General features: G+C 48.1%; 1 protein-coding gene across 1 annotated transcript in view; it reads right to left on the bottom strand.

Moving 5' to 3' along the window:
• Nucleotides 1-12,748, bottom strand: part of LOC132817680 (unconventional myosin-X-like) — a 241,470-nt gene that overhangs the window by 102,585 nt on the left and 126,137 nt on the right. The window contains exons 21-22 of the mRNA XM_060828179.1: nucleotides 12,222-12,336; nucleotides 820-926 (exon numbers count right to left, since the gene is read on the bottom strand). Of these exons, the coding sequence (XP_060684162.1) occupies nucleotides 820-926; nucleotides 12,222-12,336 (222 nt within the window). The remainder of the gene's footprint in view (nucleotides 1-819; nucleotides 927-12,221; nucleotides 12,337-12,748) is intronic.

Genomic DNA, 12,748 nt, shown 5'->3' with positions numbered 1-12,748 from the left:
CCCAGCGAGAGTCAGTGTGTGTGGGAGTGTACCCCAGTGAGAGTCAGTGTGTGTGGGAGTGTAGCCCAGTGAGGGTCAGTGTGTGTGTGAGTGTACCCCAGTGAGAGTCAGTGTGTGTGGGACTGTACCCCAGTGAGAGTCAGTGTGTGTGGGACTGTACTCCAGTGAGGGTCAGTGTGTGTGGGGCTGTATCCCAGTGAGAGTCAGTGTGTGTGTGGGTGTCCCCCAGTGACAGGCTGTGTGTGGGGGGGTGTCTGTGTGAATAAGTGTGTGTGGGGCGGGGGTGTCTGTGTGAGTCAGTGTGTGTGGGGCTGTACCCCAGTGAGAGTCAGTGTGTGTGGGAGTGTACCCCAGTGAGAGTCAGTGTGTGTGGGGCTGTATCCCAGTGAGAGTCAGTGTGTGTGTGAGTGTCTGTGTGAGTAAGTGTCTGTGGGAGTGTCTGTGTGAGTAAGTGTCAGTGGGGGGGTGTCTGTGTGAGTAAGTGTGTGTGGGGGTGTCTGTGTGAGTAAGTGTGTGTGGGGGGGGTGTCTGTGTGAGTAAGTGTGTGTGTGGGGGGTGTCTGTGTAAGTGTGTGTGGGGGTGTCTGTGTGAGTAAGTGTGTGTGTGTGGGGAGGGTGTCTGTGTGTGTCAGTGTGTGTGGGGGGGTGTCTGTGTGTGTCAGTGTGTGTGTGTGGGGGTGTCTGTGTGAGTAAGTGTCTGTGTGAGTAAGTGTGTGTGTGTGTGTGTGTGGGGGGGGGGGTGTCAGTGTGTGTGTGGGGGTGTCTGTGTGAGTGTGTGTGGACTGTGCTGATTGATGTGTCACTGGCAGTGAACACTGACCTTGCCTGATAGCCCATGATATGAGCCCGTACCACCATGGCTGCTCTCCGCAACTCCTCTCCTCGAACCTTCTCCAGTTTCTGTTCCAAAGCTTCCTTCAAAAAAACCTGCAAAAAAGTCAGTCAACAGTTGAGTGAATTGGGAATGATTAAACATCTAAAGACTTTGGGGAAGGGAGAGCAACAGGCAGAAAAGAGAGAGAGAGAGAGAGAGCGATGTTCCACTGTGAACAGGCTCCTGACTTGCCTGCAGTCTGTCTGCTTGGTTTACCACAAGAGTTTTTTTTAAAAAGTGGTTTACTTTAATTAAATCTCCTTGGTCCCTAGCACAGTCCCGTAATCTCTTCAAAGATGTGATTTAAACATAGTCCCTGCAGAGAATGCAGGCTGCGTCTCTGTCTGCCAGTGGCTGGCTCATTACAGACTGGAACTTGCTAACTCTCCTACTTACTCAATCACTCACGTTCCCTCGCTCTCTCCCTCACTCACACACACTCCCTCTGAACAAGTGCATAAAGAACTTTATTTTTCCATTGTTACTGGACGTCTATTCGCTCAGATACAGACAGTGTAACCAATCACAGCTAATTCATCCCTGCTACAGATTGTTTAACCCCTTCAGTACCAAATCTCCTGAAAATGAAGTTTAATGTGTACTGGTGAGTGAAGACAAAGCGAGTCAAGTGTGACTTTTGAATCAAAGCAAAAACACAGCAAGAACACCCCAATCTTTAACCCCCTTCAAGCCCCCATCCCACCCCAAACCCCTTAACCCAGCCCAAACCCCCATCCCACCCCAAACCCCTTAACCCAGCCCAAAACCTCTAATCCCACCCTGAACCAGCCAATCCACCACAAATCTATGAACCCACACAAAGCACCCTAAACCCCTCCCGCGGACCCTAAACCCACATCAAAACCAAAGCCTTGGATCCCACAACAGACACCTTTGTCCCAAACCTCTCATCCAAGCCCATTAAACTGATCCCAAACCATTAAACCCACCCCTAAACTGAACCCCTTCAGACTGTCCCCCGCTTCAGCATATTCTCTCTCCTCAAGTCCCTCACACAAACCAATGAAAACCCCCATCCCAATGTGTCACTATCACAGCTCCCTCCTCCAGATGTTACTAACACAGCTGTGCTCATTTCCTTCCTGGAACTGCAAATCCTTGCAATTCACTCAAATTTCAGAACAATTAACAACCGCAAAATTAGAAACACATCCACCTTTCACAGGAAGTCAGTCCCAGGACACCGTCACTTTAACCGATAATAGCACCAGATGAATTTAACACAAAGAAGAAATGAAATCCTCAGAACAGAAGTGGGCTACTCAGCTCCTCAAGCCTGTGACAGCATTCTGCTAGGTCACGGTAGAATGTTATTTCAAATACATTTATTATTTGGTTCCCTAGATTTAACACCACACCCAAAAATGAGTTGAGTGCGGTGCTGGAAAAGGAGGATCAGAGGAGAAAAATCAACGTTTCAGGCAAAAGCCTTTCAATACATTCCCAATGAAGGACTTTTGCCCGAAACATCACCTCTCCTGCTCCTCGGATGCTGCCTGACCTGCTGTGCTTTTCCAGCACCACACTCTCGACTCTGATCTCCAGCATCTGCAGATCTCACTTACAACCAAAAATAATCCATTCATAATGTCAGTCCACAAAGCTGCAATCGTAGTATGGGACTCACACACACTGACCCTCACTGGGGTACACTCACACACAGACTGACCCTCACTGGGGTACAGTCCCACACACACTGACTGTCACTGGGGACACTCCCACACACACTGACCCTCACTGGGGTACACTCACACAAAGACTGACCCTCACTGGGGTACAGTCCCACACACACTGACTCTCACTGGGGTACAGTCCCACACACACTGACTCTCACTGGGGTGCACTCCCACACACACTGACTCTCACTGGGGTACAGTCCCACACACACTGACTCTCACTGGGGTACACTCCCACACACACTGACCCTCACTGGGATACACTCCCACACACACACTGACTCTCACTGGGGTACAGTCCCACACACACTGACTCTCACAGGGGCACACTCCCACACACACTGACTCTCACTGGGATACACTCCCTCACACACTGACTCTCACTGGGGTACACTCCCACACACACTGACTCTCACTGGGGTACAGGCCCACACACACTGACTCTCACTGGGGTACACTCCCACACACACTGACCCTCACTGGGATACACTCCCACACACACTGACTCTCACTGGGGTACAGCCCCACACACACTGACCCTCACTGGGGTACACTCCCACACACACTGACTCTCACTGGGGTACACTCCCGTAGACACTGACTCTCACTGGGGAACACTCCCACACACACTGACTCTCACTGGGGTACAGTCCCACACACACTGACTCTCACTGGGGTACACTCCCGTAGACACTGACTCTCACTGGGGAACACTCCCACACACACTGACTCTCACTGGGGAACACTCCCACACACACTGACTCTCACTGGGGTACAGTCCCACACACACTGACTCTCACTGGGGAACACTCCCACACACAGTGACTCTAATTGGGGTCACTCCCACACACACTGACTCTCACTGGGGTACACTCCCACACACACTGACTCTCACTGGATACACACCCACACACACTGACTCTCACTGGGGTACACTCCCGTAGACACTGACTCTCACTGGGGAACACTCCCACACACAGTGACTCTAATTGGGGTACACTCCAACACACCCTGACTCTCACTGGGGGTACAGTCCCACACACACTGACTCTCACTGGGGTACTGTCCCACACACACACTGACCCTCACTGGGGTACACTCCCACACACACTGACCCTCACTGGGGTACAGTCCCTCACACACTGACCCTCACTGGGGTACAGTCCCTCACACACTGACTCTCACTGGGGTGCAGTCCCTCACACACTGACTCTCGCTGGGGTAAACTCCCACACACACACTGATGTGAATCTCGTGGTGAGGGAAGGTAAGGGTTAATAAGTTCCAGTGGCTGCTGTGTAACAATCAAATGAAGTGGTTCAGTCACTCTGACCTCTGACCCTGGAACGACAATAAGCCTCTTTCAGTGAGCAGCCACCCGCTCCCTGTCTCCGTTCATGATGAATATAAATATTCCAAACTGAATGGTGGCCTTTCACTGGTTTGATCTTCTTTGCTCTTGCTTGGATCACTTTGTTCCAACTGGTATTATGATTGTTCCCGTGCCCAGTCAACTCCATTAAAAGCAAGACTGAAAACTAAATATTCACGAATACTAGATGGGATCTGTTTGGGTAGAGCAATGAAACAGCAAGGGAATGGAGAGAAGTGAGAATGACCATCCTTAACATCGACACTGCATTTAACTGAGAGTAGCGCAAAGGAGCCCCAGCAAACTGGAGTCAAAGGGAATTCGGGAAAACTCTCTCCCAGTTGCAATCGTACGTGACATAAAAGAAGATTGTTTTGGTTGCTGAATGTTCATCATCTCAACTCCAAGAACTCTGCAGGATTCCTCAGGACAGTGTCCTAGGCCCAACCATCTTCAGTTGCTTCAACTCAGACCTTCCCTCCATCATAACGTCAGAATGGGCATGTTCACTGATGATCAGACAATGTTCAGCACCATTCACCACTCCCCCAGATACTGAAGCAGTCCATGTACAAATGGAACTGGATCTGGACAATATCCAGGCTTGGGCTGACAAGTGACAAGTAATAGTTGCACTACACAAATACCAAAAAAGATCATCTCCAATAAGAAACAATTGAACCAGCACCTTGACATCCATTAGCATTGCCATCACTGAGTTCCTCATGAGCAACATCCTGGAGATTACCGTTGACCACATACTAAACAGGACATGCACATAACTACAAGGTGCAAGTTAAAGGCTAGAAATACTCATAGAATCCCTATAGGCCATTCAGCCCATCAAGTTCACACCATCCCTCCAAAGAGCATCCCAACCTGTACCCTATCCCTGAGCCCTGCATATCCCACAGCTAATCCACATATTTTTGGACACGGTGGGCAATTTAGCACGGCCATTCCACCTAACTTACACATTTTTGGATTGTGGGAGGAAACGCAACTACCCAGAGGAAACCCATGCAGACATAGGGAGAATGTGCAAACCCCACACAGGGGTGGAATCAAACCCAGGTCCCTGGCGCTGTGAGGCAAAAGCGTTGGAGATCAGAGTCTAGATTAGAGTGGTGCTGGAAAAGTACAGCAGGTCAGGCAGTGTCCAAGGAGCAAGAAAATTGATGTTTTGGGGAAAAGCCCTTCATCAGGAATGAAAGGTGCTGTGAGGCAGCAATGCTACCCCAAGGAATACTGTGGGGAGTAACTCCCCTCCTGATTCCCCAAATCCTCCACCACCATCTACAAGGCACAAGTCCGGAGGGTGATGGAATACTCCCCACTTGCCCTGGATGGGGGCAGCTCCAACAACACTCAAGAAACTCAACACCATCCAGGACAAAGCAGCCACTTGATTGGCACCACATCCACAAACACCCCCTCCCTCCCCCACCCACACTCAGTAACAGCAGTGTGTCCCATCCCCTCCTTCCTCCACCCATACTCAGTGACAGCAGTGTGTACCATCCCCTCCCTCCTCCACCCACACTCAGTAACAGCAGTGTGTACCATCCCCTCCCTCCCCCACCCACACTCAGTAACAGCAGTGTGTACCATCCCCTCCCTCCCCCACCCACACTCAGTAACAGCAGTGTGTACCATCCCCTCCCTCCCCCACCCACACTCAGTAACAGCAGTGTGTACCATCCCCTCCCTCCCCCCACCCACACCCAGTAACAGCAGTGTGAACCATTCCCTCCCTCCCCCATCCACACTCAGTAACAACAGTGTGTACCATCCCCTCCCTCCCCACCCACACTCAGTAACAGCAGTGTGTACCATCCCTCCCTCCCCCACCCACACTCAATAACAGCAGTGTGTACCATCACCTCCCTCCCCCACCCACACTCAGTAACAGCAGTGTGTACCATCCCCTCCCTCCCCCCACCCACACTCAGTAACAGCAGTGTGTACCATCCCCTCCCTCCCCCACCCACACTCAGTAACAGCAGTGTGAACCATTCCCTCCCTCCCCCACCCGCACTCAGTAACAGCAGTGTGAACCATTCCCTCCCTCCCCCACCCACACTCAGTAACAGCAGTGTGTACCATCCCCTCCCTCCCCACCCACACTCAGTAACAGCAGTGTGTACCATCTACAAGATGTGCTGCAGAACTTCACAAAGGTTTTTCTGACAGCATATTTCAACCTAACAACCACTTTTATCTAGAAGGGCAGCAGATTCATGGGAATCCCACTCCCTTCATGTTTCCCTCCAAGCCCCTCACCATCCTGACTTGAAAATGTATCGCTGTGCCTTCAGTGTCACTGGGTCTGAATCCTGGAATTCCCTCCCTAAGGGCATTGTGGGTCTACCTAAACACAGACTGCAGCGGTTCAAGAAGGCAGCTCACCCCCACCTTCTCAAAGGCAAGAAGAATGGGCAATAATAGACAATAGCTGCAGGAGTAGGCCATTCAGCCCTTCGAGCCTGCACTGCCATTCAATATGATCATGGCTGATCATTCCTAATTAGTATCCTCTTCCTGCCTTATCTCCACAACCCTTGATTCCACTATCTTTGAGAGCTCTATCCAACTCTTTCTTTATTGAATCCAGAGACTGGGCCTCCACTGCCCTCTGGGGCAGATCATTCCACACAGCCACCACTCTCTGGGTGAAGAAGTTTCTCCTCATCTCTGTCCTAAATGGTCTACCCCGTATTTTTAAGCTGTGTCCTCTGGTTCGGCACTCACCCATCAGCGGAAGCATGTTTCCTGCTGCCAGAGTGTCCAATCCTTTAATAATCTTATACATCTCAATCAGATCCCCTCTCAGTCTTCTAAACTCAAGGGTATACAAGCCCAGTCACTTCAGTCTTTCAGTGTAAGGTAATCCTGCCATTCCAGGAATTGACCTCGTGAACCTACGCTGCACTCCCTCAATAGCCAGAATGTCTTTCCTCAAATTTGAAGACCAGAACTGCACACAGTACTCCAGGTGTGGTCTCACCAGGGCCCTGTACAGCTGCAGAAGAACCTCTTTGCTCCTATACTCAATTCCTCTTGTTATGAAGGCCAGCATGCTATTAGCCTTCTTCACTACCTGCTGTACCTGCATGCTTGCCTTCATTGTTTGGTGTACAAGAACACCCAGATCTCTCTGTACTGCCCCTTACCCAAACTGATTCCATTTAGGTAGTAATCTGCCTTCCTGTTCTTGCCACCAAAGTGGATAACCATACATTTATCCACATTAAACTGCATCTGCCATGCATCTGCCCACTCACCTAACTTGTCCAGGTCACCCTGTAATCTCCTAACATCCTCATCACATTTCACCCTGCCACCCAGCTTTGTATCATCAGCAAATTTGCTAATGTTATTATTAATACCATCTTCTATATCATTAATATATATTGTAAAAAGCTGCAGTCCCAGCACTGATCCCTGCAGTACCCCACTGGTCACTGCCTGCCATTCTGAAATGGAGCCGTTTATCACTACCCTTTGTTTCCTATCAGCCAACCAATTTTCAATCCAATCTAGTTCTTTGACCCCAATACGCCCTAATTTTACTCACTAACGTCCTGTGTGGGACTTTAAATGCTGGTGCAGCCAGCGATGCCCAGGTCATATAGTCCTACATCACGGAGACAGGCCAAAATGTCCATCCACACTCACCCCATTTCCCTGCACTTGGCCCTATCCATGTATTTATCCAAATGCCTTTTAAATGTTGTTAATGTACCCGCCTCAACCACTTCCACTGGCAGCTCATTCCATATGTGTACCACCCTCTGTGTAAAAGCACTGCCCCTCAGGTTCCCTTTACTCTTTCCCCTCTAATCTTAACCTGATGCCTTCTTGTCCTCGATTCCCCAACCCTGGGAAAAAGACTGACTGCATTCACCCTTTCCATACCTCTCATGATCTTATACATCTCTACAAGGTGCCCCCTCAGTCTCCTACACTCTAAAAAACAGTCCTTGCTTGTCCAACCTCTTCCTAAACCTTAGACTATTAAGTCCTGGCAACATCCTTGTAAATTTCCTCAGCACTCTTTCCAGTTTAATAACACCCTTCCTGTAGCAAGGTGACCAAAACTGAACACAATACACCAAGTGCAGCCTCACCAATGTCCTGTATAACCGCAGCATAACTTCCCAACTTCTACACCCAGTGCCCTGACTGATGAAGGCAAGTGTTCCAAAAGCTTTCTTCACTGCCCTGTCCGACTGGGACTCCACTTTCAGAGAATCGTGCACCTGAACTCCAAGGTCCCTCTGGTCCACTGCACTCCTTAAGGCCCTACCATTCACCATGAAACTCCTGCCTTGATTTGAAGTTCCAAAATGCAAGACCTCACACTTAATGATATTAAATTCCATTTGGGTGAAAGTGAGGACTGCAGATGCTGGAAACCAGAGTCTAAATCAGAGTGATGCTGGAAAAGCGCAGCAGGTCAGGCAGCATCCGAGGAGCAGAAAAATTGACATTTCAGGCAAAAGCTTTTGGGTTTTTGCTCAAAACATCAAACTCTGTTTGCCATTTCTCAGCCCCCCCTCCCCCCAACTGATCATGGTGCTGCTGCTGCAATTTCTGAGAACCTTCCTCACTGTCCACAATATCGTCTATTTTAGTGTCATCTGCAAACTTACTAACCATTCTCATCCAAGTCAGGATATCTTCGAATAGACCAGGTAACCCGAGTAAGCACTAATTCAGTGCCTATACAAATTGAGGTGACCATGATAATCACGTTAGCCTGGCTTCAAACTTCCCTTCGCTCCTGATTAATAGCAGATTTGGTAGCCTAGAAATTAATCAGCTACACTTCGCTCCACCCAAACGTTTCACACATTACTCAATATGGTAACGGCCAGGGTGGGCAATGACCTTATGGTAATACATGAGACAATTAACCCAGGGACCCAGGTAACTTTCTGAGGATCCAGGTTCAAATCCCACAGTGACAGGATTAAGAGTGTAATGATGACTCTGAAACCATTGTTGAGGTTCACTAATGTCCTTTAGGAAAGGAAGCTGCCATCCTTTACCTGGTCTGCAACATGGTTGACTGTTTTGGTGAGTGGGTAAAAACAATGAGTGCAGATGCCGGAAACCAGATTCTGGAGTAGAGTGGTGCTGGAAAAGCACAGCAGTTCAGGCAGCATCTGAGGAGCAGGAAAATCGACGTTTCAGGCAAAAGCCCTTCATCAGGAATACTGTATTCCTGATGAAGGGCTTTTGCCCAAAACGCGGTGTGACCTGCCTGACCTGCTGTGCTTTTCCAGCACCATTCTACTCCAGAATCTTTTGGGGAGTGGGCAATTAGTTCTGGCTAAGCCAATGATAACCACATCCTGTGAACGAAGTTTTTAGAAACTGCCTGATGTATCCAACCCTTACTAATATGCTAATCATATTATCAGTGCAGTAGGAAATACAGACATGGCAAAAGGAGCCAAATTATTACTTTGTGTCTGTTTTCACTGAGAAAGATGCAAGCAATCTGCTGAAGTTCTTAAGAAGTCAGACCTGATCTGAAACATTAACTGTTTCTCTCTCCACAGATGTTGTCCAACTGTTTGTCTTCACTTTGTTTGGGCTGGCTCCCACTTGTTGTTTATTCCTTATCCCCTCTCCCTCTCACTCAATCTTCTGTAGCTAAACTGATATCTTCCTAGCTACCATCAGTTCCGAGAAAGGGTCACCAAACCTGAAACATTAACTCTGATTTCCCTTCACGGATGCTGCCAGACCTGCTGAGCTTTTTCAGCAATTTCTGGTTTTGTTTCTGATTTATAGCAATCACGGTTTTTTCGGTTTTTATTCTCTAACCCGCGGTGACATTTTCTGAGTTTATTATCTTTAAGCTGGGTTACATATACTAACAAGGTTAATATAGAGCATAGAAAGTACAGCACAGAACAAGCCCTTAGGCCCACGATATTGTGCTGAGACCCAATCTTAATGTAAAATATAGTAACTTAACCTACACACCCCTCAGCTCCCTGACCAGCAGTTGCTTAAATGTCCCTAATGACCACCACCACCACCACCACCGCTGGCAACCGTATTCCATGCATTCACAACTCTCTGCGTAAAAAACCTACCTCTGATGTCTCCTTTATACCTTCCTCCTAATATCTTCAAACTATGACTTTTCATACCAGACAATCCTGCCCTGGGGAAAAGTCTCTGGATATTGACTCTATCTATTCCTCTTATTACCTTGTACACCTCGATCAGGTCACCTCTCTCCCTCCTTCTCTCCAGAGAGAAAAGTCCGAGCTTATTCAACCTTTCTTCGTAAGGCAAGCCCTCCAGTCCCTGCAGCATCCTGGTAAACCTTCTTTGCACCCTCTCCAAAGCATCTGTATCTTTCCTATAGTAGGGCAACCAGAACTGGACACAATATTCCAAGTGTGGCCTCACCAGGGACTTGTAGAGCTGCAGCAAAACCTTGTGGCTCTTAAACTTGATAACCTTGTTAATGAAAGCCAAAACACCATACGCTTTCTAAACAACCCTATCCACTTGGGTGCCAACTTTGAAGGATTTATGTACTTGCACACCCAGATCCCTCTGTTCCTCCACACTGCCAAGAATCCTGTCTTTAATCCTATATTCAGCATTCGAATTCGACCTTCCAAAATGCATCACTTTGCATTTATCCAGGTTGAACTCCATCTGCCATTTCTCAGCCCAGCTCTGCATCCTGTCTCTGTTGCGCTGCAGCCTGCAGTAGCCCTCGATACTATCCATGACACCTCCAACCTTTGTGTCATCTGCAAATTTACTAACCCACCCCTCAACCTCCTCATCCAAGTCATTTATAAAAACTACAAAGAACAGAGGCCCAAGAACAGAGCCCTGCAGGACACCATTCACCACTGTCTTCCAGGCAGAATACTTTCCATCTACAACCATTCTCTGCCTTCTGTCAGCCGGCCAGTTCTGAATCCAGATAGCCAAATCTCCCTGTATCCCATACTTCCTTACTTTATGAATGAGCTTACCAAGGGGAAGCCTATCAAATGCCTTGCTGAAATGCATATACACCACATCCACTGCTCTACCGTCGTCAACCTGGCTTGTCACCTCCTCAAAGAACTCCATAAGCTTTGTGAGGCATGACCTGCCCCTCACAAAGCCATGCTGACTGCCTTTAATCACACTATGCTTTGTCAAATAGTCATAAATCCTATCCCTCAGAATTCTTTCCACAACTTTGCTGACTACAGACGTAAGACTGACTGGTCTGTAATTTCCAGGGATTTCCCTATTCCCCTTCTTGAAAAGAGGAACAATATTCGCCTCCTTCCAATCATCCAGTACGACTCCTGTGGAGAGTGAGGAGGCAAAGATCTTCACCAGAGGCTTAGCAACCTCCTTTCTCACTTTCTGGAGCAGCCTCGGATACATCTGGTCTGGCCCAGGGGACTTATCAATCTTAATGTTTTCCAAAATTTCCAGCACATCAACATCATCAATCTCGATCTGGTCAGGACTGTATCCTAGCTCCTCTAAGTTTTCATTTACAACAAGTTCCCTTTCCTTAGTGAAAACCGAAGCAAAAAAACTCATTTAGGGCATCCCCTATCTGCTCAGACTCCACTCAACTTCCCTCCACTATCCCTAATCGGCCATACCTTCTCCCTGATCATTCTCTGATTCCTCACGTATGAGTAAAATGCCTTTGGGTTCTCCCTAATCCTTCCTGCCAAGCCTTTTTTGTGCCCCCTCCTGACTCTCCTCAGTTCATTTCTGAGCTCCTTTCTAGTCAGCCTGTAATCCTTTCAAGCTGTGCTCGATCCTTGCTCCCTCCACCTTACGTAAGCTGCCTTCTTCCTTTTGACGAGAAGTTCCTCTGTTCTCATCATCCAAGGTTCCTTAATCTTACCCCTTCTTACCTGTCTCAGAGGAACAAATTGGTGCATCACTCACAAAAACTGCTCCTTAAATAATCTCCAAATGTCTGCTGTGCCCTTTCTGTGGAACAATTGCTCCCAGTCTGTACTTCCCAACTCCTGTCTGATAGCGTAATAATTTCCTTTTCCCCAATTAAATATCTTCCCTCAGTAATTGCACCTTTCACTCTCCAAGGTTATGGTAAATGTGAAGCAGTTGTGATCACTGTCACCAAAGTGCTCTCCCACCGTGAGATCTAACACCTGTCCTGGCTCGTTGCCGAGCACCAAATCCAAAATGGCCTCTCCCCGCGTCGGTCTGTCTACATGCACTAACAGGACTAATACACACTAACTGTGTTAACTAACCTTGGACTTTCCCATACGCCAGTGAGAATTGGTCCCATCATAGAGTTTTAGCAGCATTGTGCAGCGCTCCTTCCCATCCTCCGGGATCTTAGGATTTTTCAGGAGCATCTTGTACCTAAGGAGGAATAAAAAGCAAGGTGGAAATAGTTCACTTTGCATTTGGTGGTGATGTGCATCCAGACAGGAATGTGGTGGGAGTGCACAGACAGCTGTCCATCAACATCACCCTTCCAAGGCTCACTGCCCTGATTACCTGGGCACAGCAATACCTTACAGACCAAATACAACAACACCCGCATTGATATCGTCTACTTAACATAACATTCTCCAAAGTACTTTACAAGAGCAATATCAAAGAAAACATTACACTGAGACACGTAAGATCAGATGATTAACAGGTTCAAGGAGGAAATTCCAGAATTTAGACCCAGTAGCTAGGGAACAGTTGCCAATGATGATGATTAAAATTGGAGATGCGCAATAGTCCAGAAGCAAAGAAGCACAGAGATCTCAGAGATTAGAGAAAT

This window comes from Hemiscyllium ocellatum, chromosome 7 (assembly GCF_020745735.1).
Source record: "Hemiscyllium ocellatum isolate sHemOce1 chromosome 7, sHemOce1.pat.X.cur, whole genome shotgun sequence".
Classification (NCBI taxonomy): domain Eukaryota; kingdom Metazoa; phylum Chordata; class Chondrichthyes; order Orectolobiformes; family Hemiscylliidae; genus Hemiscyllium; species Hemiscyllium ocellatum.
This window is presented reverse-complemented; position numbering and strand designations above follow the sequence as displayed.